Here is a 27,665-nt window from a genome sequence, read left to right as displayed (position 1 = left end):
GATATTGTGATGTTTTTTTGTTTTTTTAACCTTAAACATGTTTCGCACGACACACGAGATTCATTTTTAAAACAAGACACACAGAAAATAGTTCAATATTGTTGCAACATTTTTTATTATTTTTTTTTTTAATAATAATTAACAATGTTTTGCACTTTCTTAAAAAATATCTCTTCACAACTTCGATTACAACTGAAAAAACTTGAAGAAACTCAGGAATGCCAGGTGAGAGGTGGACTGCACGCTTTCCTCGGTCGTAAATAACGAGCGGATGAGGCGAGTTTGGGAAGACGGTGGCTGCGAGAACGTCGCGGTTACTCTGCTGAGAAACAAAATCCTCAAAAGGATACACAACCAAGAGAGCTGTCACCACACCAAAGTGTGTAAAAGAGAGCATCGGCTGGGCTGTCAAAACTGGTTAAAAAACAGTTGCCTTTGCGTAACCGACTTGTTTGTCTTGAGAGGGTGAGGTATGGCATGGGAGATGAATTCCTAATTCTTCCCTTCAAGCTCTTCCATCGAACACCTCCTCGAAACATCCTTCACCTCCACACTTCATTAGAAAAAAATCTATCTTCACTGTGGAAAATACAGCAGCTCGATGCTCCAGACATAAAATAAATTCCAAAAAGAAAAACAACAACGCCGAGGAGGAAGCTGCCTCGTAAAAACAGTACGTCACACTCACTCGCGGAAAACGGGGTCGAGGAAGATTAAACCCACACAGATAAACACATGTAGGAACACACACACGCACACACACACAGTCAACGCCACCACATCTTGGTTCTGTCATCACTGCAAATGTAAATTCTCAAAATGGCAACCTGAGGCCAAGTCACACGACACTGCACCAAAGTCCCTCAACGCCTTAATATCACTGAGCAACAAAAAATAAAAAATAAAAAGTAATCCGCTAACAAAACTAAAAAGTGATTGTTAGATATTGTTTGTTTGTTTTTAAAAATAAAATAAAAACCAAACCAAAAAAAAAAAGAATAAACTGTCACTTCAATTAAACTCCTTCAAAACAACTGAAACGCGGCTCGGCGGACGACGCCACCGATTTCTAAAAAACTGTGAATCACTCCTTTATTCTTATTAAGTCACTTTGAGTGAACATGTCTCAATAAAATAAAATAAAACTAAAAGTTGCTCAACATGACACGTCACAACTGCACAACAACGATTAAAAACATCTCTCGGCCCATGCCATATTAAAGTCAACCGATCCCGGAAGATGGCTGTTTGGTTTTCCACTGCGGCTTCAACGGAAAAGCGCGACAAGTCCCTCCGATTCTGGCAACACTCGAGTTTCTTCAGTTAACACAGAGTCACATGTTTTTTTGTCTTAGTTTGGTCAGTGAAAACAGGAACTGCAGTGGTCAGAGAAAGAGGGAGAGGAAGGCGTGTGTTTGTAGAACGTAAAAAAAAACAACAACAACTGCACATCCAACCCTCCTTTTATGATTGTATTATGGTTGGATTCCAACACCGAACATAAAGGATGGAGTCGTCGGACGCCACTCGACAGGAAGTGGGTCCCGAGAACATCCCCCCCAATATGGGAGGTTAACAGTAGGGGGGAAAGAAGGGGGGGAAGGGAAGAGGGCTCAAGCAGCCCTTAAGGCTCCAGTTCAGTCTCCTCCTCCGCGTGTTTCTTCACGTGCACCAGCATCGCCTGCAACAAAGACATAAAGACTTCAAACGTCAAGCAAGGTATGAATAACTTAAACAGTGAAAAGAGGAAGAAGACCAACTCAGGGAAGGCTAGCCTGGAATGTGCACTGAAATAATATATTTCTACCTGTTTGGAGCTGTTGCGTGCACAGAGAAACTCCTCGCAGTCTTTCCAGCGGCACTTGAGCGTCTGGACGTTGGCACTGGTGTGGTCGTTGATCAGGTGCTGCTGCAGGTGCTCCATCATCCCGAACACCAGCGAACAGCCGTGCCACTGTCAACACAACACAACACAACACAACACAAGGTTAATCACTAATCATCAGGGGCCAACGCAGGCTGTGTGACTGGACCTTCAGACCAGATTTAACTTGGCAAAATGTAGCTGTGTGGTGTTCAAAAGTTTGACCAGAGTTGTAAGAAGTAGTAAGACTAGATTTCCTGGTTGCATTTAGATTGTATTTGTAAGAATACTTGTGCATCACTGGACAAACAGGTGACATTACTTCACTAAAACATTTCTCCTGGCAACGTTACTGGAGTTCTGTAGCAGGAAAAGATGTTTAACAATCTAAACATCAATGTTAACACGAGAATTCCCCGTCCCCTATCTTACCCGGCAGCGGTAGTTCTGCATCAGGTTCAGCTTGACGGCCTGCACGCTGCCATCGTAACAGCCCGTGTAGATCTGAAACACGAAACAATGATTTAAGATCTGATATTTATGCTTTAGAAGTCAGTCAGATTAGTTTATTCATTGACATGTTACAGATGTCTGCTGCTGATTGTCTGGATGTATTTCCTTGTTTACTTCTACAAATTTACAGCGTATATTACTGAAACAAGTAAGTCTCACCATGTTCTTGTGGATGGCCATGCACATCACCATGTCTTTGTGTCCGCCATAAATCTGCAGCTGCTCATGAGACTGTGGAGAGAAAAACAGGTGGAAATCATTTCAGATTTTCTTGTATGAATACGTGAAAATACACGAACCAGCTTCCACGTTCCAAAAAGTATGAGCAAACTGGCTAAAAGACATTTATAGTGGTATATATACACGGATGTTTTAAGGATGCAGACCTGCAGATCGTAGACGCGGACCAGTTTGTCCAGACAAGCGGTCACCATCACCTTCCCCAGGATGGACACGACAGTAACAGCATGACTGTGACCCTTATAGACCCGCACCAGCTCTCCTGTCTGCAAGAGGCACATTTGACATGTTTTTATTTTCAATATAACAACAAGGTGTATAATATAACAATCCTTAGTGTCTGTAAAGAGATGAACAGATGACTCACATGGATGTTGTGTGCGTAGACACACTGATCACTGGATCCACTGAACACCAGGTCGTTAACCACCTGAGAGAGAAAAAACAAAGAGGAATCAACATCCACGAACAAAGACCAGGTTTTAAAATGTGGAATTCACTCCCGCGACAGTAAACAGGTGTCAGTGTTGCAGCTCAAACGTCAGACTCGACAGACCTTCATGCAGAGCACAGTCTTGGTGTGTCCCTCCAGCGTGCGCAGCAGCAGTCCGTTCTTGGCGTCTCTCACGCTGATGGTGCTGTCGTAAGAACCGACCAGCAGGATCCGCCGGGCTCCCTCCTGAGACGAGGCCAGACAGCTGACAGCTCGCGGCCCGTGGCACTCGAACACGTCCATCTGCTTGTTTGTCTACGCAAATAATTGGAATAAATAAATAAATAAATATAAGCCACTTGTTTCCACCTTTTCTCCACACAACTTAACACATTTTATGACATAATGCATTAAATGAAACTGACCTAATTTCTAATTTATCCGTGTTTGTGTTCAGACCTTCAACAGAATTTCGTCTTGAAAAACAGAATAAAATCTATGTCGATGTCACTACTTATCAACACACACTGCATGTCTCACCTTGAGGTTGAAGGTCACCACTGTGCCGTTTGCCAGACCAGCGAACAAAAACTTCCAGCGACTGTGGAGGCAGAGGACTCGGTCCGACAGAGTGAACTGCTGCTCCAGCTCTCGCGTCTGTGAACACACAAGAAGAAGTCCAGAGATTAATTGACTTTATTTATACTTTGGGGCAATTTATGGTGAATAGAAGGGCGCAAATCAACCAAGACAATAAAAAAACAAACGTGGGTAACAATTTAGGAAATGAGGAAGATGTGTTTTCACCTTGAGACTGTAGCAGCGGATGGTCTGGTCACTGGACCCAGAATAAAGGCGATGATGCAGGCAGGGAGCCGCGGACACCAACAGGCAGCTCACTTTGGAGCTGTGACCCTCAAACACACCGACGCATTTATGAGTCTGCAACAAGAAAAAAGACAAAAAAAAAAGTTTGTTCGGCTGTTCAATTTACTGAAAAATGAAAACCAGCAGCAGACACTCTTCATGGACACTCACCACCAGGTCGAAGGCTTTGACAGTCCGGTCTCCTGAGCAGGTGTACAGCAGCCCGTTGTGGATCTGCATGGCGTTCACTGCCTCCTGGTGGCCCTCGAACACACCCTCGGTGGGCAGATCGTCCTCACCGTGGTCAGATGATGCATCTGTGAAACCAAATACACAAAAATACCAATATGAGCATACAAATAAAGAGCTTTTTGTATGGTATAAACTAAAGTTACATCTAATTCTTTCATTTTGGTCACCAGAATACCTAAAATTGAACACATCTGTAAAGTATGCTTTGTGTATTTTCTCTGGATGGTCAGGATATAGTTAAATGAGGGGTCACCAGCGATCATATCCTCAGGTTAAATATACATATTCTCAGAAATTTGAGTCCATTCATCTCTGAACTCATCGTGCTGCAAGTTAAATAACAGCTCTATGAATAGCTTGCCCATAAAAAGTAATTTGGGCACTCCAGAGTCTATTTTAACCAGGTCAAAGAGTACGACATGTCTTATTCTGGCTGCTCAGATCTCGTCAGGATCGGCTTTATATTCAAACATCAAGACTAGCAGAAGGGTCCTGTTTCTCTGTATTGTGACTGTAAAGTGCAGTCACCAAAAAACTAGAGTCAGATTGAGGAAGGTGTGTCTGAAAATGTCTGTAGCTTACCAAAAAAAGTTTGTACAAAACAAGATATTCATTGTTTAAACTGATAAACTAAATGAACAACAGTCTTCCAACTGTTTTTGGAATTATTATTGTAACATGAGCAGCTCTCGGCAGGTGAACTTACCTGATGAGTTCTTCGGACTCTTCGGATATGTGATGAGAAACGGAACGTCGCTGCGGAGAGAAAAGGCGGAAATGATGATTCGGTACTGACATTATAACTGAGATTATAACAAGGGAAATGAAAGCAGTATGAAAATGTAGGTCTCACCTCTCGGAGGATTTACATATATCCATGTCACTGGTGGAGGTGACCTCGTTGCAAGCCAGGCTCTGTGGTTCAGGTCTGGAGGAGTCTGGGACCAGGACATCCACGTGGGGCTGCGGACAGGCTGTGATGACCTCCATGTTTTCTTCCGAATCTAAGTTCAATGTTAATTCAGTGGGGGGCACCTGGGGAAGCTCCACCATGTGTTTGGGGGACTTGGGGTCTGATTTCTCATGTCTAACGGTTGGACATAGCTGCCTTGGGGGTTCCTCGCCCCCCTCCATGTTCACGTCAGCGTCTCTATCCTCTGAAGGCTGCGTGGAGGTGCTGACCTGAGAGCTTCCACTGGGTCTCCGGCGAGGTCGAACCCACCTCGGACTCAAGGCCTCTCCGTCTAGCTCTGTGTCGCTGCTCTCCGGCGGCTCCGTCCCTTGAGCCTTCTTCAGCACCTTCCTCTTCTTCAGCTTCCTCACACGCTTTCCGCTCTTCAGGTCAGATGGAGAGAAGGGCAGATTCAGGATTGAGGGGGGCTCGAGGGAGTGTGCGGCTGCACAGTCACCAACACTCCCCGCCTCGGAGCTCCTCCTGCTGCCTGGCAGAAGCTTTAAGGGAGGTTTGAAGTCCGGGCTGAGGCATTTTTTTGTTGCCTGTATGCTCTTTTCTGTTGTCTCGACCAGACCTGACAGGCTCTCTTTGCTGTCTGCAGGAGCGCTGAAGTTCTCCCAGTTATGTTCTGTTTTCGTTTGGTACAGCTCAGGCCTTTTTTCAGGAGATGGCTGGAAGTTAAGCGCAGGATCTGCAGAGATTCAGATGATACAATCAAAAATCGGCACTGCTATTTAAGTCACTCAAATGTTATTACTGATAAGTTTTAATACTGCACTGAATACGGATGAAGTTACCTGGTGGAGAGGCTGCAGCAGTAGCGACAGGCAGCTCTGGAGTGGTGCTGTGAGCGAGGTGGGTCGTGTCGTCCACAGGGTCCAGCTCTGAGCTGACGTGGACAGGAGACTGAGGCTCCTGCTTGATAACTACAGACATGAAGGGGAGGCTGGAGGAGGGAGGGGAGGCACGCTCGGCAGGAGGACCGGGACTGGGGACAGCAGCAGCAGCAGAGTCCGTAGCAGAGGATAGAGTAACGGAGGAGGGAGCCTGAGGCTCAGCTTGTACTGAATCAGTCTTCTCCTCTTTCAGTTTTAAAGGAGGTTCTTCTACCCTGATACCTGTGGACGAATCACAATAAAAGCTTGATTCAACCCTTTATTTCAGAGTGACATGTGAACGGATTGAATGCATTTTTTGAAATATAATTGCATGTACTTCATACTAAGACATGTCCTTACCTTGCATCCCTTTTAGTAACTCAATGCGCTTGTTTCTCAGGGTGCTCATCTCTCCGGTAATCTGAGTAAGACAAAATCACACAGGAGCCGTTAGAAAGTTCAATATTTCTACTTGTTAGAGGGTAATGCTAGGGTGGATACTGACTTAGCGAACATGACATCTAACACTCAGACACAAGCTGTTTTTACCTGCTCTTTAACCACCATGAGCCGCTGCACCTCCATGTAAGCGGCCTGCAGTGCGGCCCGGGCCTGGATCAGGCTGGTGTCCACAGTCTGCAGGGAGCAACTCAGCTCCTCCTCCCGCAGAGACACAGAGAGCAGCTGGTCGATCTGTAAACGCTCTGCAGAGACCAACAGACACTCATGATGAATCATCAGTGACTTGGCTCAAGCTACAACGCAACTCAGACTTTCACGTCACCTTTATACTCTTTAAAAGAATTTAGCTGCATTATTAATATATTGCACTAATGCTGTCAAGACAACATACTGCAACTACAAGATTATTTCATGAGTATTTTCATGGTTGATTAATCTGTCAAACATTTTCTTGATTAATCGATTTGTTGTTTTGTGAGGAAAATAGAAAAAACTGTAAAAAGAACACACAGACACTGACCTTTTTTGGATTTAACCTTCCTTCTTTTGTTATTGTGCTCCAAGCAGGAAGTCTCTGCGCTATGAACGTCCTGCAAGGGAGAAAGAAAAGAGTCACATTCGACTTAGAATAGTTTGTGTTTGTGACACAAATAAATGTGATTAGTCATACTGGACCTAAAGAGTAGTAACCATTTTTCACATTTGCAGTCGTAGTACTCATCAAGACCTATGAACACACCGAAATGTGTAAACTGGTGGAGTCTTCCTTAACACCGTTTCCGTTACTCACCCCGGCTGCTCTTCGCCTCTTTCCCGTCCCCTGGCCGTCGCACAGCTCCGTCCCTGAGCTGCTGTCCCCAAGCACTGAATCAGACCTCTGGAGGGCCTTCACTGACGCTGACGTCAGTTTGTCTGGCTGCTTCTGCGCTTTGGCCTCAAACTGACCGAGCATCTGTTCTACCTCTTGCTGATGCTGATTGTCTTTGTTCCCTTGAGCGTATATGGGAGTGGAAGAAACAGAGGATTCCTTCATCTCCTGTGCGGACTCATTTGACATCAGGGAGGTAAACATGGAGGACGCAGGGGCGACGCTGCTCTCTGATAAGGAGCGTTTTCTGGAGGCGCCCGAGGCGGAGCTGTCCAACAACGAGTCCCACTGGAAACCCTCTAGGACGGGAACGTCATCCTCCTCCTGGCTCTGGTCCTCCTGGTCCAACGGCACCATCTCTATCCCAAACCTGGAGGACACAAGAGGGGTAAGACATCAAAAATACAATGAGTCATGTTTCCATTTAATTCCCCAGTGAATCAGTTTAAAGTATTAGATCAAAAGGTTACCTTGGCATGCCTTTTCCTTTGTCCTGCTTCTTCCTGACCTCCTGATACACCTGCTCCCAGTTCACATTGCGTCGAGATCCGGAGGCGCTGATGAGCTGCCGTACAGTCGGTTTGAGCCCCGAGTCTTTTTCCGTGTCGCTTCTCTTCGACTCACTCAGGTTCCTCACCCGTCTGGCAATGTTCAGGTTGGGCTCGAGGCTTAATGTTTTACTCTTGGAGCTGATGTGTTTGGTCAGGTCTCGTTTTAAAACAGGAGGCAGGTCGAGCTTGGACAGACTTGACGCGTTTGACCCTGAGGCCGGCTGTGCTTCACCACTTCTGGAGGTGTCGCTCTCTGAGCTCTGTCCTGCTTCCACGGCCTGCATGGTTTCATCTGCGGCCGCTGAGCACGTTTCCTTCTCTTTCTTACTGTTCTCCTCATCTTCTCTGCTGGAGGCCGCAGGCTCAGAGCTCTCCATTGTAGAGGTGCTGACCTGCAATGACTGGAGGAACTGACTGCTGTCTGCAGACTCCATCGAAGGCTTTTCTGGCCTGACTAAGTCTGGTAGATTTGGTTTGGTAGCATTCTGCCTGCAGCTGTTTTCTTTGTTCACTCCAATCTGACTCTGCGCATGATCCCTCTGCTGCTCCTCCACAATGTGCAGTGACGTTTCCATCCTGTTGCTTCTAGAGATTTCCAAAGAGCTCCTCTTTTCTAACACAGTCTGTCTGGCTTTCCAGAAGGTTTCTGGGAGCTGCCGCTCTTGCCTTGATTGAAGAGGCCCGACAGCCTGAGGACTGACTCCACTCGGCTTTGGGGTTGATTTTGATTGTGCATTCGCTTGATTGGAGGCCTTGCTGGGTTTAGCTCCAATGTTGAGGCCAAAAATTGTCCGATTTTTCTGCGCCACCGGCTTACTTGCCTTCTGATTGGAAGAACCAGATGCGGAGTTCTGGCATCCATCTCCCTGAGTGCTGCCGCTTCTACTGCCGCTGCTACTCCGATCTCTGGGTTTGATTTGGGGGTTTGTTTTATGCTTCCCTTTATCTTCCACACTTTGCCCACTCGAGTTAAGCTGCCCGGGTCTCTGCTCAGGTCGGGACTGCCTCTTAAAGGCACTGCTTTCAGGTGCTTTGTCCTGCCACTGAGGTTTGGGGACACTGGGGTGGCTCTCTGGTGAGTTTGGGAGAGTATCCTTATGGGGTGCAGATTCAAAACCCTTTGTGACTGGATACGGTGACCAGCGACAGGCTTTGTCCAGCTTCGGATTGCTACCAAAAGTCTTGGAGCTCTTACTGCAGTTGTGGTCGGGCTCTGCCGTCTGGCCCTCCCCATTCTGAAGCCCATCGTCTTGCTGAACTACCTGACCATTGCCTGGATTTTGAAACTGGTTAAGAGCCCGGGCAAAAAAAGTGGGTGCAGGTGGATACAGGGGAGGAGGCCCCAGGAGGCTCAGAGGCCGGCTTCTTTGTTGGCACTGTGAAATATTGTTTCGTCCGTAGACCCCGTTACTGCTGCCTCCATTGCTGAGCCAAGGCAGTCGGCTTCGTTGACCCTGATCCCACTGCTTGTTGCCCCAGCCTTCCTGGCTGTGCAAACTCCCACTTGTAAACTCTCCAGACGCCCATTTCTGATAGTTGGGAGGCTCCTGTGCATGCCAGGTGGCGCTCTTACCCTGTTTATTGTGCCAGGGTTGTGCCTCTCCAGGTCTGGCATTATATCGGTTGCCTCTGTACCAAGAACTTTGTTGCGTGGATCCATTGAACCCCTGCGTCGGATGCTGCCAGCCACAGTTCCGCTGGTAATGCTCCTTAGCTTCTTTTAACCTCCGTTGAAACTCCTCCTTCCGCTTTCGCTCCTCTTCTTCTTGTGCCAGCTTTGCAGCAGCAGCCTCTTTGTCTTTTCTACAAACAAAAGACAGAAAATTGTGTTCATGTCTTGTTTCTGCTGCTCCAAAGTGGCAAAAGTTACTTTTTGCAGGTAAAAGACTCCTAGGCTGCAACTGGAAACTGCATAAAAATCATTATTTCAGATACAGAATCTGTTTTACAAGACTTAAAAAGTCTGCCTGGCAACTCTATCTCCTGGCACACTGTTGTCAGGTCTCATGGTTTGTTTCACAGCGTGACTTTCCTGCAGAGGGAAAAGATCTGGCATGTGACAAGGTGACAGCTGGACAGCAGCTTCAGCCTTCGACAGTCTTGACACAAATCACAACTACATATCAGAGGAAAATCTAATAAATACTACAATAACTGGGGACATGACAGGGTAGAGTGAAGGTTTGTGGGTGTATTTTTTTTTTTACAGTTTCTAAAGGGCAGTAAACTCGAGGCAGTGTCTGAACTTTGTGAGTGCAGTCAAGCTTTTTTTAGGCTGCGGTCTTGATATTCGACTCCAGCCGCAGCTCAACGTGAAGCAGCGGCTAAAACAGGCCTGTGAGCGCCACAGAGCAAAATGTGACTATACATGGCTCATGTACACACAAACGAGCGCTCGTGAGCTTTGACGTACCCTTATATCTGCGGTCAAATCAGAAAAAGATTATAAACTTAGCCAGTTAATCAAAGAAGCATTGTTATGGCTGTTATTGTTATGTAGCTTTACAAATGGCAAAGTTTCTTATGGGCTCTGGTTCAGTGACCGGACGCAATGTTGACAAATTTTAAGTCTCTTTTACTAATAAAACGTCCAAAAATGTCACATTTTGACACAAATAATTTAATAAACAGTTTATTATAGGCTCTGAAAAGAAAATAACTTTGACAAAAAGTATGTTTTCACAGATAAATAACTATATAGATTACTATTTTAATGATCTTTTGTAAATACTACCACAACAGACTGTTATTCCCTCAACTTAAATGCTAATAAAACATGTTTTAATGTTTATCAATAACAGGACTTTCTTACCTGATCTGTTCTTTTCTCTTCTCAATCAGATCCACCAGAACCTGATCGAAGTAGTCCTCGTCGCGGTCGTTCCCAGCGTGCTTTTGCTCCGCAGCCTCCACGTTCTGCTTGTGCGAGGGACTGGAGATGTGGCTGGCGTAATCGGTCAGGCTCACCACCGTCACCTTGCATACTCTGCACTCGTGTCCGCAGTCCCTGGGGAGGGAAGGCGAGAGCGGGCGTTCAATCGTTCCTTCAGGCATCGTTCTGATCTAGCGTGGTTTTTGGTTCTCTTGCCTGCAGAGCCTGCGACAACGTACTCTGGCTCCACTTTCTGTTACTTCCAAGTCAAAAAATAAAACAAGGAGAGGAGAATACTCAACAATCCTTAGCAAATAACCGAATTCTCTACACGTCACAGATCAGGAGGTAGCTAACTTGTAAATTTCTCTTGTTAAAAAATAAAGTTAAAATCTTTATCTTCCTGATCTTGTATTTTTTTTTCGTTCTTCAGCAGGCCATGGGTGGCAGAGCGAGGGCAGGCGGAGCAGCCAGGCTGGACCCAGACAGCATGTTAATCTAGCTGTTTATGTCCAGCCACCAACAAGCCACGCAGCACAGCGCTGTGGAGGGGAGAGAGGCACGGCGCCCTCAGCCTAGTGCGCTTTCATGATGGTGTCCGCTGCGCTCTGAGACTCTACACAAGGCAATGTCTGTATTTGACCTCACACTCCTCTGTGAGAGCCAGGATCCAGCCCCCCTCCAGACCAGCATGTGTTATTAGAACAGGGCCCGAGCATCCTGCTGACCAATCCCGTGCAAAGCCCGTGTAACCGGAGCCCTGTGCAGCTGCTGCCCACAGCCTCCGCTTCAAAACCTCTCCCAAGTATGTCATCCTGTAATTCTGATACGGGGCAGTGACTCCGCTGGCTCCCTCTCATTTTCTTTTTCAAATCTGTGTCAAGGCATGCTGCCATTTTCTGACCTCTCGTGCAGTTGGCAAACACCTCATCAATGAGATCAGCTTACTTTTTCTTTTTGACGAGGTTTTCTCAGCTGCAGGGGGCGAAATGAAACCCGACTCAGCGAGGATGCATTCCTCTGCTGAAACTGAAATTTGTAAGTCAGCATGAACCACGCGTAGAGCTCCATCAAGCTGTGTTTAAAGTTAAGCATTAGCCATCACACTTCTCGGGCAGGCAGTTTTCTACACCACGATGCACTCTTCACCTTCTTGGTGGAGGGAGAAATGACTTTGCTGCCTCGTCTGACACTCTTTCCCTCCTGATAGACGCCACACGTTATAGAGCTGCAAGTAATTGAATAAGAAATTAGCTTTCAACTAGTTCGTTAGCTAGCTAGCTGTGCTGGAGCTGTGTTCACCTGGGTTAACCTTTTGTGAATCAGTAAACCTGATTATGACTTCAGTGTTAACATGAAATCCCTGTATCTTAGCAACAACTTTGTTCCTTTCATCAGTATTTGCTCCACTCCAGATTCCTCCATCTCAGCGACAGGCCACATACTTTTGGTAATCTACAGGGGGGGAGTCACAAGATAGCCAGTTGCCTTCTAACGGTCATGCCTGTTGTTCCGGAGAGATTGTGTCTAAATATACGTGCCACAGTTGAGACAGCTGCCATATATCCAGTCGCCTGATAACTGGGAGGAACACGTGCCCGCGCGCACACGTGCCTCGTGACCCAAATAGATTTGGAGAAAAGTCTCGAAACAAAGTCAAACCTTCTGTGTTAACATTACTAATTCATTTTAAAATAGTGTATTGAATAAGATGCGATTATAGTCTAAAGTATCATGCTAAACATTCTGCTTAATGTTTTGACCCAGATGTCTAAGATTAACTGGGTTACTGAAACTTTTCCAAAGTCAAATTCAAGCACCTCTCAAGCATTTTAAGCCTCTAAAAATCATGTTTTCTGAGGGCAAATTAAAAAGGTTAATCTACACGACAGTGATTAATTTAAGAAAAACTGGAAAAAGTTTCATGTTTCAGAGTGTGTCACCTGTCTGTAAGTACACTTCAGTATCCTGAATAACCTGGCTGGCCAATATGAAACAATTAATTCTGAAAGTAAAAGCAATTTTATGAACTTTATCTGCAATTCAAGCAACTTTAAAATCTTGAAAAAGAGAAGAAAAGAGTTATCAAAAAAAAATTCAAGCATTTTCAAGGGTTTCCAGCCCCCTTAGGAATCCTGGATTAGCAACAACTCACCGGCCTTTGAGCTTCTCCAGCTCTCGGTGGTGCAGCATACTTCTCATGTGCTCATCCATCTCCTGCAGACACACAACAAAAACAAAGCTCATCTTATTGATTATTGGTCAGACCCTTAATATAAGGGGTTTTGGATACTGATGTCAGTAACATAAATGCCTCAGATACTTCCTAAAATGCTGGAATCTGACATCATGAATGTAAAAGATAAAATCATACAGTATTTACACATCTAAAGTGTGAAAATCATGTTCACGGGTGAATTACCTGCTTGGAGTTGTGGACTGTTTCACAGAGGATGCACGTTCTGTCTTTCGCCATCTTGAACACAAGTTGCAATCAGCCCATTACTGTAAATAAAGAGAATTGAATTCAATTAAAGGACTCATCAATCACATTTTACAAAAGGACAGGGCCACAAACTTCTGTTAAACAATCTGGAATTATAAGCACATATATGTGTTCTATTATTCAGAAATAATTCTGTGCAGTACATTTTTGTAGCTGAGCTCTGAGCATCAACTCAGACTCATCAAACCAACAGAGTCGAAGGAGCTCACGGCTCATTTTCTCTGAACAAGGACACCTAGCTATGCAGCAGCATGCCTATGCACCACAACCCAAATACCAGCGCAGAGTTCAACCTGGACGCTGTACTAATTCCAGCCTGCTGATGGAGCAGCTCTCTGGCCAGCGGGCAGCATCAGAGCTATGTCTAGACTTGTTTGACGCTAGCAAACAGGGTGGGAAACTAACGCCGGCAACGAGTCAGAGGCCGCTGAAGTGACGTCCGTGGCTGTATCACCTTCACAAGATGCCACTGACCACACGAGTGCCCCATCTCAGCTAAAATGTCACTGGTTTATACATTTGGAGATGGAGAAAAGTTTTAATAGTTTGCGAACTAAATAAAGGTAAAACAGAAAAACAAACAAAAGCAAACAAGTTGAAGTTTTGGGAACTGAACTCAAAAATCTGAAGTTAAAAAAGGAAAAGAAACCAGCATGAACAATGCTTAAAATTAAAATTATTTTTGTCATTTATTCACCTTTTTGTCAGGGAAGCAAAGAAATAACTGAACAGCCTGAAAGTAATTCAGTCTCATTTCTCACTTTGCAAAAATCATATCAGACAAATTTATGACACAGTCTTTTTATAACCTCCTTTCAAATAAAGATGTTTTTTTTTTTTTAAAGTAAATGATTCAAAAGCTTTTATAGCCTCTTACACAACTGCCTACTCAATGAGAGCGCTTTTACAGCACTCACACAGCCTTACAAACTGACGGCAGAGATGTCAACAGCTCATGAACGTGCCATCGATCAATACCGACGCTTTGCCAAAAAACCTTTGCTTCCCTAAAATCAATTCATGAAAAGTTAAGATCTCTGCAGACTGAGATTAACTCACAATATTTTGGACTTCTTCAAGTGAAAAGTCAAATTGGCAGTTAAAGAACGTAACATAATTTAAGAGCTTTTTCTAAATCAAATCTGTCGGCTACCAAAGACAAATGTTCCCACAAAATAGAAAATTGGCAGTTTAACAATCCTACAGCGACAAGCCAACAAGGCTCTGACGGGGATTCTGAGCGGCCAAGAACGCGGAAGAAAGTGCAACACTTGGCTTGATACAAAATAGTAACTCTTAGATGCTAATTCAAGATACAACTCAGGATATTTGTGGATAATTGTGTACAAAAGATTTATCGGTATTGTGTCTTTTTGACCTGATACAAGCTTATCTGGCCTAAACATCATGCTAAAGACAGAAAAAAACTCAAGCTGGACAATAAATCTTTATATTATCAGAATCACAATATGGCCAAGAGCTGTAACAAAATCCCAGAAGCTGCCATTTCTGATAGAGGACAAGTATGTGCAAAAAAAAGCATTATAATAAAGTACTGCAGTCCTGCAGAGACGTCCTGATCTACAGATCTTAATCTCCAGATACAAGAATATGTTCGGTACAGACCCCAACACATGTCACATCATCAGGGTTTTTTATAGATGTATAGAAGAGAAATGAGAGTGAGAAATCAGCCAGAGAGCAAAGATTAACTCAGAATAAGTCCAATAATGATCACGGGTAAGGTCTGGAGACCTCATAGTCTTCAGTTGGCTCATATTCTATTCATGACATGCCTCGCAATACCTTCCATCACCATTTTCTCTTCACTGCCAGAGCACCAGAGCGAAGCTATTTATGATATCAGCATAATCCATGGGTCATATTCTCTGTCTCAGGCACTGCATGTCTAGGTGGCAGCATGTAGAACAGTGCAAGGTACCAAATCTGATCTCCCAACAGTGACATTAGCCACTAACGTGCAAACGCTTATAAACAGAGAGGGAACAAAGAAAGATGGCTGATGTAGGATTAATTCATAAAGTTTTTCTCTGCAAAGCTCGTACATACACACAAAGGACAGCTGACGTGAAATAGAATTGAGAGAAGGCAACGTGTAACTTGAGTGTATACGCCAACTTGCATGCAATGGCGCAGAAACGGAAAGACAACAAGCTGCAAGCTCAAGTCTGCACAAAACAAAGTGATTTGTTGCTCAGTTGAGTTAACGTTAGCTTGCTAGCAGTTGTGTGTGCAGCACAAGAACTTGCATAGCATGTGCGCAATTTGGATGACAACTCTATCTGACGTTAGAAGGCATGCAAAGTGAGTAACAGACAAAAAGTCTTGCTTTAAAGCTTAATAACACTGAAAAATCTGCATCATATTAACTTGGCCAGCTAGCAAAGGGTTGGGTCCTTGTTTGTTGTTAGCATAGCTGTAGCTAACTGCTCGATAGTATTATCATAAACGATATGCTGTCTCTATGAAAACTGGACCGATAAGCAAAAAGTAAAAATCAGAGGACATATGAACTATGAATCCTGGTAGACGTACAGTAAAACATAAACGCTAAGTACGATCTATTACATAGTTAGCTAATAGGTTAGCAAGCTAGCAACAACATGCTAGCCAGCGACAAAACCATAAACCACTAACGCAGCTCAGTGATTTACTAATTATAAACGCGTTAGGAGTGCAGCTGAGGTATAATGTTTTTATACTTTATACAAAGCGACTTATTGGATACCTTTTTTACATCCAAATGTGTGTGGAACTACAGCATTCTCATCCGCGACCGAGGCTAAAAACAACATCGCCTCCCTAACAGGAGCTTTCTTCTTCGTTGGGTTTATTGTCCAACATTAACATGCACAGCGCCCCCTGCCGGACCGGAAGTGTGAGGCTCCACGGCGATGCGTTCAAGAGCATCTCTGTTCAGGAAAAAAGCAGTTTGAGCTGAAACGTTTAATCTAACTGTGCAGTTTTAGTTTGTTTAGAAAACTTAGTATGTATGGAGGACTGAACTAAAATAAAGAGTAATTGTTTAATAAATATGCTATTAAATGTATCAGCATAACTTTATGATAACTGTAGGTATTCATTAATTGATATTTTTGTTTTAGCAATAATAATAATGATATATTTTGTTTTTTATAGCACTTTTTAAGATAGTCAGACATTTATTTATGTCTGTATTTATTACCTCTTTTCAGGATAATATCCCTTTTTCCCCCATTTCCCTGCCATTTATCTCCATAGAAAACATACTAATTTATTTTCTTTTTACATTTCTTAATGCGTTTCTGCTCCATAATGCAAAGCTGGATGTATTCAACTTATTCATATTATTCAGTTTTTAGTATCATGAAATTGTGAGCCCTCATCAGATAGGGTTGTTCCTCATCATAGGTGCTTAAGGAATAAATATTATATCTTAAGGCATAAAAATATATCTTTATTATCCAAAATTTCATAGAACATAGTACAAAGAACGATTAAGACACAAATTCAAGTAAATTTTGATGAGCACACTGATACATTTCTGCATTGCATTAAACAACATCTGTTAAAATCAAACACAAAGGACAGCAGTATGACGAAGCTCAGCCGGGAGAGATTTGACCTAAACACAGCAGAAATGAACAGAAATAATCAAGCTGACCGAAGAGAAGTAGTTCCTGGTAAATTCCCTTTGAGTTCTGAACATATTGAACATTGATATGTATCTAAAATCCAGCAATATTTTGACCAAACTTCACATTTTTCTCAGTTTTACACTTGAAGCTGCTTTTAAACATCCTTTAAAAAGTTCTAAACGCAGAACAAACATTCTCAATGCTTCAGCTTCAGCAACATTTTCTTCGACGTGCGTGCAAAAAACGTGATTTCCAGGAATGTTTATGAAATAGCTCTTCTCTTGAAATGCAACAGCAACTAAAATTTCACTGCATTCTTGTCAAAGGTGATGATAAATCTAGCGGTGACATTCAGCCACAACGCATCACTGTGTGCTGAACGATCATTCCTCAGTGCCGACAATCCTCAACAGTGATTACAAAATGTGCGAGCGGTGACCTCGTAAAACGCAATCATGTAAAAATACAAACGCAGATCAATCACTTGGATGAACTGTGTCATCGCGTCAGTTGTCAGTAATCGGATTCAGTTCCCGTTGTTTGTTCCTCAGGTGCCTCTTACGCATCCTGATGATCCACTGAATAGTGAGTTTGGCGAAATTAGCAGCCTTGAAGAGAGCCATGAAGACGCCGCAGAGGATCGCCACCGAGCTCCAGGGATTTGCAGTCACGAGCTGTCCGGAAGTGAGAAATAAATGTGTTAACGACTGACACACTGATGAGGACTTGAGACATTTTAATGAGGAGGAAAATGTCTCTGGGGAACTTACCAGCCGGATTTCTTGTATAAAAGGATCGCGCCATTCGAAGACAGCAAAGAAGAGCTGATTGGTTCTCTCTGCTTCTGGCCTTTTGTCATTGAAAGTCACCACGGTGGACTAGAAGGGTTTACAGAAATCGAGTTAACAGAAATTGAGTTAACGCTTCTGCATCATGCACAGCAGTGGTATTTTATACCTCTTGCCGAAACTCGACAGATTCGCTGCTGTTCCCCGACGTCTTCACCAAAGACATCTTGACCCAGGTTCTGAATCCCCCGGAGAAGGTCCACATGGAGTAATTCCTCTCACAGTCCCTCATAAACTTGGACCTATTTGCACTAGAGAGGCAGAAAAGCACGAGTAAACACTGAAGTTATAAAGCAAATAAACGTTTTACCATCAGACGGGTTCAACAGCCTTCAACAAAACACTCGGCTCCATGAGTCATTAAGTAGCACAATGATAATGTTGTTTAATCTCAGCTGTAGGTCACATAATGGTTTAAACTTTTTGCTTTAACTTAACAAAGTGTGCACAGTGTAATGGCTGTAGAACAATGTAATAATGACGGGCAAATTGTGGCACAAAGCAACTTTGAGTGACCAAAACTGGCAGAGGCCTTGTTTACCCCGGTTTCTATAAAAAGGCGACAGTGGAACAATAAGTGTAAAACACTGCAAAAGAGAAAAAAGGAGGCCGAGAAGGTGAAGAGGGCGAGCAATAGAAAGTAAAATACGATGGAGAGCGCTCGGATGTTCGGTCAAAGTCAGTTCCCTGTTTTGCTGGCATTGTCTCGGGAAAAAGACGTTCAAAAGAAGACTATTTCTGCTTTTGACTGGCGTTTAAAATACATAAATACACATCTGTGGAAAATGTCAGTGGTGTCTATGTCTGGAATCACCAGGGCCAGTAGCTTTTTACACAACAACGCCACATTATCTCCGCAGCGTTGGTTTGCATATTCTTCGCTGATGGAGATTCACACAGATTAAAGCATCTCCACCTTAAAGATGAAACGCTGTGTAATTCACACAGGAAGTCGGCGCTGCAGCTCCTAAAGAGGCGTGACGGTAAACGTCATGACAATGATGTCGGTGTGTTTCCCAGATGTCCCCCTGTCAATCTAAACCCGCTACAGTTTATAATCATACGGATGCTGTTATAACTTGTTGTGATTGGGATCCTGACCCACCAAACATCCTGGAAAGTGACAAAGTTATGTTTTTTAAACTGGAAGCTGTCTGACTCCCTCAGTTGCGGGGACGGAGGCTGTTTTCCGGGGGAAAGTTTACCGAAGTCTCGGTCTGGAGGGCTGACGGTCGCAGTGATTTATTTTCATCACAAACACTCGGTGAATTAAAGTTTTTTGCCGGTGACAGACACTTTTTTTTGGGGCAGAAATGTGACGAAGAGTTGGTTGGAGGGGCGGGAGGACAGACAGTTACTACATTACTTTTGTTTGGTCTTGTATCGTTGTTTTGTGGGAAATTTCTCTTTTTTTTAAGCTGAGTGAGGGACCTGTGCAGTTATCAGATCGCCCAATCGACTCGTCCCCGCTCGGCGCCACCGGCTTATCCATTCACACTGGTTCGTTTCGCCAATAATACGGCCCTGATACTCCCTCCACAGGCGGATCAGTGTTAGACCAAAATTTCATCCCTCGCCCAACTGAAACTTTCACACAGAGGAGGAGGCGGCGAATTTGCGCGGGATCCCCGCATGCAAACGGCAGTTGTTCGCAATTACCTGTCAACCAAGTCCTTAAACTTGGCAAAAAGCATGTAAGTGATGGCGCTGAAGTCCTCCTCCGTTTGATTTTGACTGAACTGCATGAAGATCAGCTCCTTGTTCCTGACATCAGACGGGCCGCGGACCACCAGAGCTGTTCTCTGCGATAGCAAAAAGACGAGAATGACTTAAATCTAGGATGCAAAATCTTGCAATCAACAAGACATACACTCATTTCTGTGAAATCAGCGGCTGAATGTTCTAATGGCTGACCTCAGATTCATTGGTAAACGGTCCAAAGTAGGTCACTTTTTTAATCTCACAGTCTCCGATCTGAGCTGTGCCAGGGTTCACTAAAGGCGGGATGTAGTCGTGGAAGTGATGCCTGCAGCTCAACAGCTGAGCGTTGCCAGGGAACAGAGCGATACCTGCTCGAAGAACACGCACACAAACACTGTTAGCTGCTTCACAAACAACTACCATCTAGCCAATTACCTCGCCCTGTGTTTTAATCATACAAACCTGGGGGGGAGAACTTGTCGACCTCTTTGTAGGTGACGGACATCACGGGGTTGTTGAGCTTCTCCATGAACTCGGAGATGGTCTGGTAGGCCAGGAAGATGGCCACGGCCGTCAGCACCAGGTAGACGAAGATGAGGACGACGGTGAAGACGTTCTTCAGGCAGGCTTTGTTGAATCTCACCGATGGACTGCTTTCTCTGATGTCGTCCTCTGTGGTGAGAGACGAGGGGGAGGAACTACATCAATAACATAGATTAACCGATCATAACACGTCGCACCACATGATGTTCACGGTCCACCATATTGGCACGGAGGCTCTTCACGGGTCGTCACCTTGCGAGGCGCCGTAGTCCGGCTCCTCGTCCTGCAGGTGCTCATTGGGATCCTCTTCATAATAGACCGGAGGCCGCGCGTCCCCGTCGTCATCGTCATCACTGAACTGTGAGGTAGAGAAAAAGGGGCATTAAAGAAGAGAGTAGATCAGAAACATTTCATTTCATGCACTATCCAGGATCAATGTGTAATATGTGAGAGAGCTGCAGCTTCAGTGATTTTAAATTTAAGATGAGATTATGGCAAAAATCATCACACATCATTTTAAATAGTCAGCGCTTCATGATGTGAACAGATTCTGTATTTCCAGGTTAATTAAAGGATCAGTAAATAAAAATGCAGCAGAATTTTCTTTTCGACTTCTCTCTGACTTCTCAGATTTGAAGTAAAATAGAAATAAAACAACTAATGATAATATTATGTGGTGTAGGGATGCAAATCTTAAGCAGTTTCTTTAATAATACATTTTATTTATAAGCGCCTTTCAGGTCACTCAAGGACACTTTACAAAAACAAACAGCGGTCAAGCAGCAAATAATAAAAAGCCGGCCGCCTCAACAATCAATTAATCATTAATAATATACGAAATGTTGTCTGCAAACTGTTTTAACCACTGACGTGATCTGTGCTTGAGAACAGATAAACGTGAAGTAAAAAATAAGAAATAACACAAAATGATGACTTTGTTTTAATTACAAGTCTCCCGTCTGTCGCTTTTCAACAACCGGCGACAAAATCCAATTAATACTGAGGTTAAAATGTCATAATATCAGTTTGTGTCAAATGTTTTTTTGCACTTTTTAAGTGACAAATTACTTCTCATACTAGTATTTTGTGTTTTATTTGGATGTATTTGATAAACAAAAGATCTGTAATCCGTTTTTGTCAGATACTCTTGAGGTTTTTATCTCTTATTGTAGTTTAAGACATTTTTAATGTGTTAAATTCTTAACAAGGATTAAACAATTAATGATTAACACTCCTAATGTGGACTAATAATATCCCTAATTTGCAGGACTATCATCTGAACTCAGTGACTGACTTTCATATTATTTGATAACATTTCATTTGATATTTTTCGTGCATCACAATGTGAACAACAAGACAGCAAAACAATATGACAAACAACCATTACTACATTTCTTTTGCACTGTAATGCAATTTAATTTCATACACGTGACTGCAGCACAATAACACCCATCACCACTGTGCTCTAACACTTAATAAGGCTTGTAAAGTATCAGTTACAGTGCTTTAACATATTCATTCAGTCAATTAATCTCTGAAATACTACTTTTTCTTTCAGATCAGACATGACGTGGAGTGAATCTTCCACTTAATCACCACACACACACTCAGGAAGAAAACGTGCAGTCAGCTTATTCCAAGTTACTGGAGGCTCCAACTGCGACAGTCACATGATACCACAGGGACAGTTCGAGGACCCTCCGTGCCGTCAGGAAGTTACAGTTACCGAACTGCTGCCTTCAGATCAGCGAGACAAACATTTAGATGAAGTGTTTAGTCACGAACACAAACGTGATGAGGGCTGTGACGCGTGACTCACCTCTTGGTATGACCGGGAGGTTTCTTTCCTGAGCATTCCTCTTGCGCTTCCTCCGGTGACCCGAAACTACCTCCTGCTCCTCGAGAGGAAACTGTGGTTATCTGTGCGAAGTTTGAAACCGACTTTTAATGAATGACAGGTGCATTTTTTTTCTAAAAAGGGGTCTAATTCCCCCTTGTGGTTCGCGTTCAGGCTCCTGATGTCCGCTCCAGAGGGAGACTCACCACAAACACCAACGGCGATAAAAGCCCATCCCATGATAATAATGAGGCGCGCACAGCCCGCGTACCGATACTACAACTTGTTTCCTTGCCTCCTTGTTTCCTTCCTCCTTGCCTGCATAGTGCAGCCTTCAGGTGCCACTCACAGGTCACAAACAGCTAAAAAGTGAACTGGACCACAATCATTTTCTCTTGAACCCTCATGCAACTGATAACAAACACAAAAAGACACAAACGGTATCTTGATTTGTGTGGCTGCTTTAGAAATGGAACATTTGTTGTACTAAATGTGGTCTTTTATCAGTTGCACGAGGGTTTTATGAAGTTGTATTATAAGGGGAACCCCCCCCCTATAGGACACAAGGGAGACGGCATGTGTTGTATTTGGCCTAATAAGCAATAATAACATGAGTTGTATGATTTTATGCTGAGAAAAAATAGTTGTATTGAGTTTTAGTGGTACACAATATGTACAACAGTTTCAGCTGTCCGTATCTGATATACACAGTGTATTATAGACTTATTATATGAGCTGAGGTTAAAATAAAATAAAAAAAAGACCTTTACCAAAATGTATGTAAAATGCATTAATACAGTCAAAGTGGTCCAAAATGTATCAACAGTTGGAAGTGTGAGTTTGATCAGCTGGAGGCACCGTGGACACAAGCTACTGACAGTCCTGTCTTTCTACGTTGAGTCTGACTTTTGATAGTGATCAATGATAATTAGAGATGATGACAAAAACTCTGTTTGACTAGGTATATGAGCTCTATTTAACTGGAGGAGGAGGAGGAGGAGGAGGAGGAGGAGGAGGAGCGCTGCGGTGCGTCTCTGTGTGCGTAATGTGACCTCAGACCGCTGGTCGGACAGGTCAGGTAATAACGAGTATCACTCTGATTAATAGAGGGTGGATGAGATTATTCATCTTAAATGAGGGACATGTTAATAACACAACATGTACTGGACTCCAGCAGCAGAAACATTAAGCGTGTCTCCCCTTTAAGATTGGCGATGTGCGCATTTACGCACGGGACAGTTTCACTTCATTAATTGTTAAAACCTCCAGACTCCCGAGCTCCATCACTGCTGTTTAATCTGAACTGTCCTGTTTATAACTGCAGATTTCAGTTCTGTTGCCTCAATGTGCCATGATGTTTTCTACAGTGACATTACGACCGGGAAAGTTTAAATGACCGACGGCCTCAAACGCAGCATTTACCCCATATAGCAGCCACAGGGAAGCGGACGGATCACAGTTCCGCATCAGACTCGTCCAAACAAACGAGCCTACTATGGCAACGAGCCGGGTTTGTGTCCTCTTTGTTGTTCTTTACACGACTTTAGCTGAAGACGTTAAATTAAAATACAAACCGTCCACCACACCTGTCCGACTGTTCACTGAGGAGGAGCTGAAGAGATACGACGGCAGGGAGGTAAACTTTATTCCCGACCCCATAATCCTGGGTGTGTTTCTGTGTCGGGGTTTGCATGGATGCACACAGAGCACAAACGCAAAGGAGATAACGATTTATTCCCCCTTTTTTCCCCGTTGTCCTCGTCCTCTCCCTGTCTTAGGAGGGACAGCCTATTTACATGGCAGTAAAAGGAGTTGTGTTTGATGTCACCAAGGGAAAAGGTAAATATAAGGCCAACCAGTCAAACCCTGGACAGGGATTTACCAAATGAAAACAATGTGATTGATTTCATTAAAACTGTGGAATGAAGGTTAATTTAAGTAAAAAAAAAAAGAAAAGAAATGAGAGAAAAGTTCATGATTATGAGACGAGAAGTCAAAATTGTGAGATGGAAAGCAAAGTTTAAGAAATGGGAAGTCAAAATAATGAGAGAAAAATCATGATTGTAAAGTGAAAAATCATGATTTTTAAAATGAAAAGTCATGATTATGAGATGAAAAGTCAAAATTATGGGTTGAAAAGTCATAATTATGAGAGGATTGTCATGAATATCAGATGAAAAGTCAATATTATGGGTTGGAAAGTCATGATTATGAGATACAGGGTGATAAGTATGAGAGAAAAGTCATGATTATGAGATGAAAAGTCAAAATTATGGGTTGAAATGTCATGATTATGATAGAAAAGTCAAAATTATGGGTTGATAATCATGGTTATGACAGAAAAGTCATGATTATGAGATGAAAAGTCAAAATTATGGGTTGATAATCATGATTATGACAGAAAAGTCATGATTATGAGATGAAAAGTCAAAATTAGGGGTTGAAATGTCATGATTTTGATGGAAAAGTCAAAATTATGAGTGAAAAGTCATGATTATGGGTTGATAATCATGATTATGACATAAAAGTCATGATTATGAGACAAAAAGTCAAAATTATTAGAAGAAAAGTAAAAATTAGGGGTTGAAATGTCATGATTATGAGATACAGGGTGATAAGTATGAGAGAAAAGTCATGATTATGAGATGAAAAGTCAAAATTATGGGATGAAAAGTCAAAATTATGGGTTGAAATGTCATGATTATGATAGAAAAGTCAAAATTATGGGTTGATAATCATGGTTATGACAGAAAAGTCATGATTATGAGATGAAAAGTCAAAATTATGGGATGAAAAGTCAAAATTATGGGTTGAAATGTCATGATTATGATAGAAAAGTCAAAATTATGGGTTGATAATCATGGTTATGACAGAAAAGTCATGATTATGAGATGAAAAGTCAAAATTATGGGTTGATAATCATGATTATGACAGAAAAGTCATGATTATGAGATGAAAAGTCAAAATTAGGGGTTGAAATGTCATGATTTTGATGGAAAAGTCATGATTATGAGATACAGGGTGATAAATATGAGAGAAAAGTCATGATTATGAGATGAAAAGTCAAAATTATGGGATGAAAAGTCAAAATTATGGGTTGAAATGTCATGATTATGATAGAAAAGTCAAAATTATGGGCTGATAATCATGATTATGACAGAAAAGTCATGATTATGAGATGAAAAGTCAAAATTATGGGTTGATAATCATGATTATGACAGAAAAGTCATGATTATGAGATGAAAAGTCAAAATTAGGGGTTGAAATGTCATGATTATGATGGAAAAGTCATGATTATGAGATGAAAAGTCAAAATTATTAGATGAAAAGTCAAAATTAGGGGTTGAAATGTCATGATTTGATGGAAAAGTCAAAATTATGAGTGAAAAGTCATGATTATGGGTTGATAATCATGATTATGACATAAAAGTCATGATTATGAGACAAAAAGTCAAAATTATTAGAAGAAAAGTAAAAATTAGGGGTTGAAATGTCATGATTATGAGATACAGGGTGATAAATATGAGAGAAAAGTCATGATTATGAGATGAAAAGTCAAAATTATGGGATGAAAAGTCAAAATTATGGGTTGAAATGTCATGATTATGATAGAAAAGTCAAAATTATGGGCTGATAATCATGATTATGACAGAAAAGTCATGATTATGAGATGAAAAGTCAAAATTATGGGTTGATAATCATGATTATGACAGAAAAGTCATGATTATGAGATGAAAAGTCAAAATTAGGGGTTGAAATGTCATGATTATGATGGAAAAGTCATGATTATGAGATGAAAAGTCAAAATTAGGGGTTGAAATGTCATGATTATGATGGAAAAGTCATGATTATGAGATGAAAAGTCAAAATTATTAGATGAAAAGTCAAAATTAGGGGTTGAAATGTCATGATTTTGATGGAAAAGTCAAAATTATGAGTGAAAAGTCATGATTATGGGTTGATAATCATGATTATGACAGAAAAGTCATGATTATGAGACAAAAAGTCAAAATTATTAGATGAAAAGTCAAAATTAGGGGTTGAAATGTCATGATTATGAGATACAGGGTGATAAATATGAGAGAAAAGTCATGATTATGAGATGAAAAGTCAAAATTATGAGATGAAAAGTCAAAATTATGAGATGAAAAGTCAAAATTATGAGATAAAAAGTCAAAAGTAGGGGTTGAAATGTCATTATTATGATGGAAAAGTCAAAATTATGAGTGAAAAGTCATGATTATGGGTTGGGAAGTCATGATTATGAGATGAAAAGTCAAAATGATGGGTTGAAATGTCATGAATATGAGAGAAAAGTCTAAATTATTGAATACATGTCGACTTTTGATCATAACTTATCATAATCATTACTTTATCTCTCATAATTCTGATTTACCCTGATAATATTGTTTTTAATCAAGCTTAGATATAATCTTTTTTCCCTTTTAACTGGCAGTAATCATCCTCCATACGATGCACTGTTTTAACGTAGATTTTATTTTACCCACTGCAGAGTTTTATGGAAAAGACGCACCGTACAACGCCCTGGTTGGAAAGGACACCACTCGGGCCGTGGCCAAGATGTCTCTGGATCCAGCAGACCTGACCTCAGATACTGTGAGTTAAAGTCTGGTGTCGCCTCATCCACCTAATCGTCTGGACAGCGTCATGTCCCAAAGGTTGAGAATGTATTTGACTTACAATCGGTAGAATGAGTGACTCTTTTCCCTCCACAGACGGGCCTTGATGAAGAGCAGCTGGAGTCTCTGGAAAGCGTCTTTGAAGGCACGTACAAAAGAAAGTATCCCATTGTGGGTTACACAGCGTCACGCATCCTCAACGAAGACGGGAGTCCCAACGAAGACTTCAAACCAGAGGACCAGCCGCATTTTCGGATCAAAGATGAGTTTTAACCTTAATTTAACCTCTTTGTAAAGTATAGCTGTGAAAAAAATCGTGGATCAGTGAAGTAAATCAGGTGCAAGGGAAGAACAAAATACACAGCATAGAATGCTTTTTATTTACTTGAACTAAATGTTTACATGCGTCTTCATCATCTGTGAGAGCTTTAATATGCAGAGAGAAGAAATAAAGCGCTTTTTTATAAACATAAGGGAACACAGAGTGAAATCATCGCTGTTTTCTACGAGAAAAGTTCCACAACCATATTAAAATGACATCAACACCTTCCCCTTCTTTGGAAAACAGGATGTGCAAATATTGTTTCACTCTGAAAGTTTAACTACTGGCGACCAAATGTCTCCGCAAACTCTGCACGTACATCATTCATCACAGTGAGGCTGAAACGTCAAATATGAAGTGATGATGAGTGAAATACAGTTTTAAATGGGCTTATTTTGTCCAACCAGCAGTTCAAACCTCAAAGACTCTTCGTTTACTGCCAGAAATGACAAAAAAAAAGCAGCAAATCCTCAAATTTAAGAAGCTTTAACCTCCAAATGTTTGATATTTTTGCATGAAAAATGACTGAAATGATTATCTACATAGAGTAGCATTGTACGTGGTGGTTGTAAGAGTCCTCTACATTTCTCAGAATGATAAGAACAAATGATTTTTAATGAATAAACATAAAAATGTTGATTTACTTTGACAGATAGACTCTAAAACTCTAATGAAATGCCGTTTTAATGTCTTCAAATGTCTCGTTCTGTGAAATCTGTGAAGCTGGAGCTGAAAAATATTGACATGACTTGTTATTTTCTAAATTGTTGCAGGGTGATTATTTGTTAGTTAATTGTTCGTTCCGACGTTTATGTGATTAAAAACCAGTGAATCTGCAGCCGTGTGAATGTTCACAGGATCAGAATGAGTCTCTT

The 27,665-nt window shown here is 42.1% G+C and overlaps 3 protein-coding genes across 3 annotated transcripts; 1 reads left to right on the top strand and 2 right to left on the bottom strand.

Moving 5' to 3' along the window:
• Positions 1 to 132: 132 nt before the first annotated feature.
• znf106a (zinc finger protein 106a) lies at positions 133 to 16,138 on the bottom strand. The gene is made up of 22 exons (XM_030443486.1): positions 16,011 to 16,138; positions 13,178 to 13,260; positions 12,911 to 12,972; positions 10,696 to 10,890; positions 7,803 to 9,686; positions 7,255 to 7,702; positions 6,985 to 7,054; positions 6,552 to 6,706; positions 6,363 to 6,423; positions 5,922 to 6,242; positions 5,023 to 5,815; positions 4,876 to 4,925; positions 4,089 to 4,234; positions 3,858 to 3,992; positions 3,591 to 3,707; positions 3,174 to 3,365; positions 2,985 to 3,047; positions 2,764 to 2,883; positions 2,537 to 2,608; positions 2,297 to 2,368; positions 1,808 to 1,954; positions 133 to 1,681 (listed from the first exon to the last, which is right to left on the bottom strand). The coding sequence occupies exons 2-22, from the start codon at positions 13,229 to 13,231 to the stop codon at positions 1,625 to 1,627; spliced, it is 5,214 nt and encodes a 1,737-aa protein (XP_030299346.1). The 5' UTR covers positions 13,232 to 13,260; positions 16,011 to 16,138; the 3' UTR covers positions 133 to 1,624.
• Positions 16,139 to 16,697: 559 nt separating this feature from the next.
• pacc1 (proton activated chloride channel 1) lies at positions 16,698 to 22,071 on the bottom strand. Its single transcript, XM_030443487.1, has 8 exons — positions 21,811 to 22,071; positions 20,244 to 20,349; positions 19,911 to 20,120; positions 19,662 to 19,816; positions 19,407 to 19,549; positions 17,857 to 17,998; positions 17,670 to 17,777; positions 16,698 to 17,573 (listed from the first exon to the last, which is right to left on the bottom strand). Exons 1-8 carry the CDS (start codon positions 21,844 to 21,846, stop codon positions 17,406 to 17,408), a joined length of 1,068 nt encoding a protein of 355 aa, XP_030299347.1. The 5' UTR covers positions 21,847 to 22,071; the 3' UTR covers positions 16,698 to 17,405.
• Positions 22,072 to 23,123: 1,052 nt separating this feature from the next.
• nenf (neudesin neurotrophic factor) lies at positions 23,124 to 27,642 on the top strand. Its single transcript, XM_030391931.1, has 4 exons — positions 23,124 to 23,464; positions 23,607 to 23,667; positions 26,342 to 26,445; positions 26,565 to 27,642. Exons 1-4 carry the CDS (start codon positions 23,324 to 23,326, stop codon positions 26,739 to 26,741), a joined length of 483 nt encoding a protein of 160 aa, XP_030247791.1. The 5' UTR covers positions 23,124 to 23,323; the 3' UTR covers positions 26,742 to 27,642.
• Positions 27,643 to 27,665: the final 23 nt, after the last annotated feature.

This window comes from Sparus aurata, chromosome 16, assembly GCF_900880675.1.
Source record: "Sparus aurata chromosome 16, fSpaAur1.1, whole genome shotgun sequence".
In the NCBI taxonomy this organism is placed as follows: Eukaryota; Metazoa; Chordata; class Actinopteri; order Spariformes; family Sparidae; genus Sparus; species Sparus aurata.
The sequence above is the reverse complement of the archived record's forward strand: the minus strand, read 5'-3'. Positions and strand labels throughout refer to the sequence as shown.

Excerpts from the sequence above, each read along its gene's own strand:
- znf106a (XM_030443486.1), bottom strand. The coding sequence starts at position 13,231 with ATGGCGAAAGACAGAACGTGCATCCTCTGTGAAACAGTCCACAACTCC. Across the intron at positions 6,424-6,551 it reads TCATGGTGGTTAAAGAGCAG|ATTACCGGAGAGATGAGCAC; the intron begins GTAAAAACAGCT and ends TGTCTTACTCAG. Across the intron at positions 4,235-4,875 it reads GAGTCCGAAGAACTCATCAG|ATGCATCATCTGACCACGGT; the intron begins GTAAGTTCACCT and ends TTGGTTTCACAG.
- pacc1 (XM_030443487.1), bottom strand. The coding sequence starts at position 21,846 with ATGCTCAGGAAAGAAACCTCCCGGTCATACCAAGAG. Across the intron at positions 20,121-20,243 it reads GGACTACGGCGCCTCGCAAG|AGGACGACATCAGAGAAAGC; the intron begins GTGACGACCCGT and ends CTCTCACCACAG. Across the intron at positions 17,574-17,669 it reads TTATACAAGAAATCCGGCTG|CTCGTGACTGCAAATCCCTG; the intron begins GTAAGTTCCCCA and ends ACTTCCGGACAG.
- nenf (XM_030391931.1), top strand. The coding sequence starts at position 23,324 with ATGGCAACGAGCCGGGTTTGTGTCCTCTTTGTTGTTCTTTACACGACT. Across the intron at positions 23,465-23,606 it reads AGAGATACGACGGCAGGGAG|GAGGGACAGCCTATTTACAT; the intron begins GTAAACTTTATT and ends TCCCTGTCTTAG. Across the intron at positions 26,446-26,564 it reads CAGACCTGACCTCAGATACT|ACGGGCCTTGATGAAGAGCA; the intron begins GTGAGTTAAAGT and ends TTCCCTCCACAG.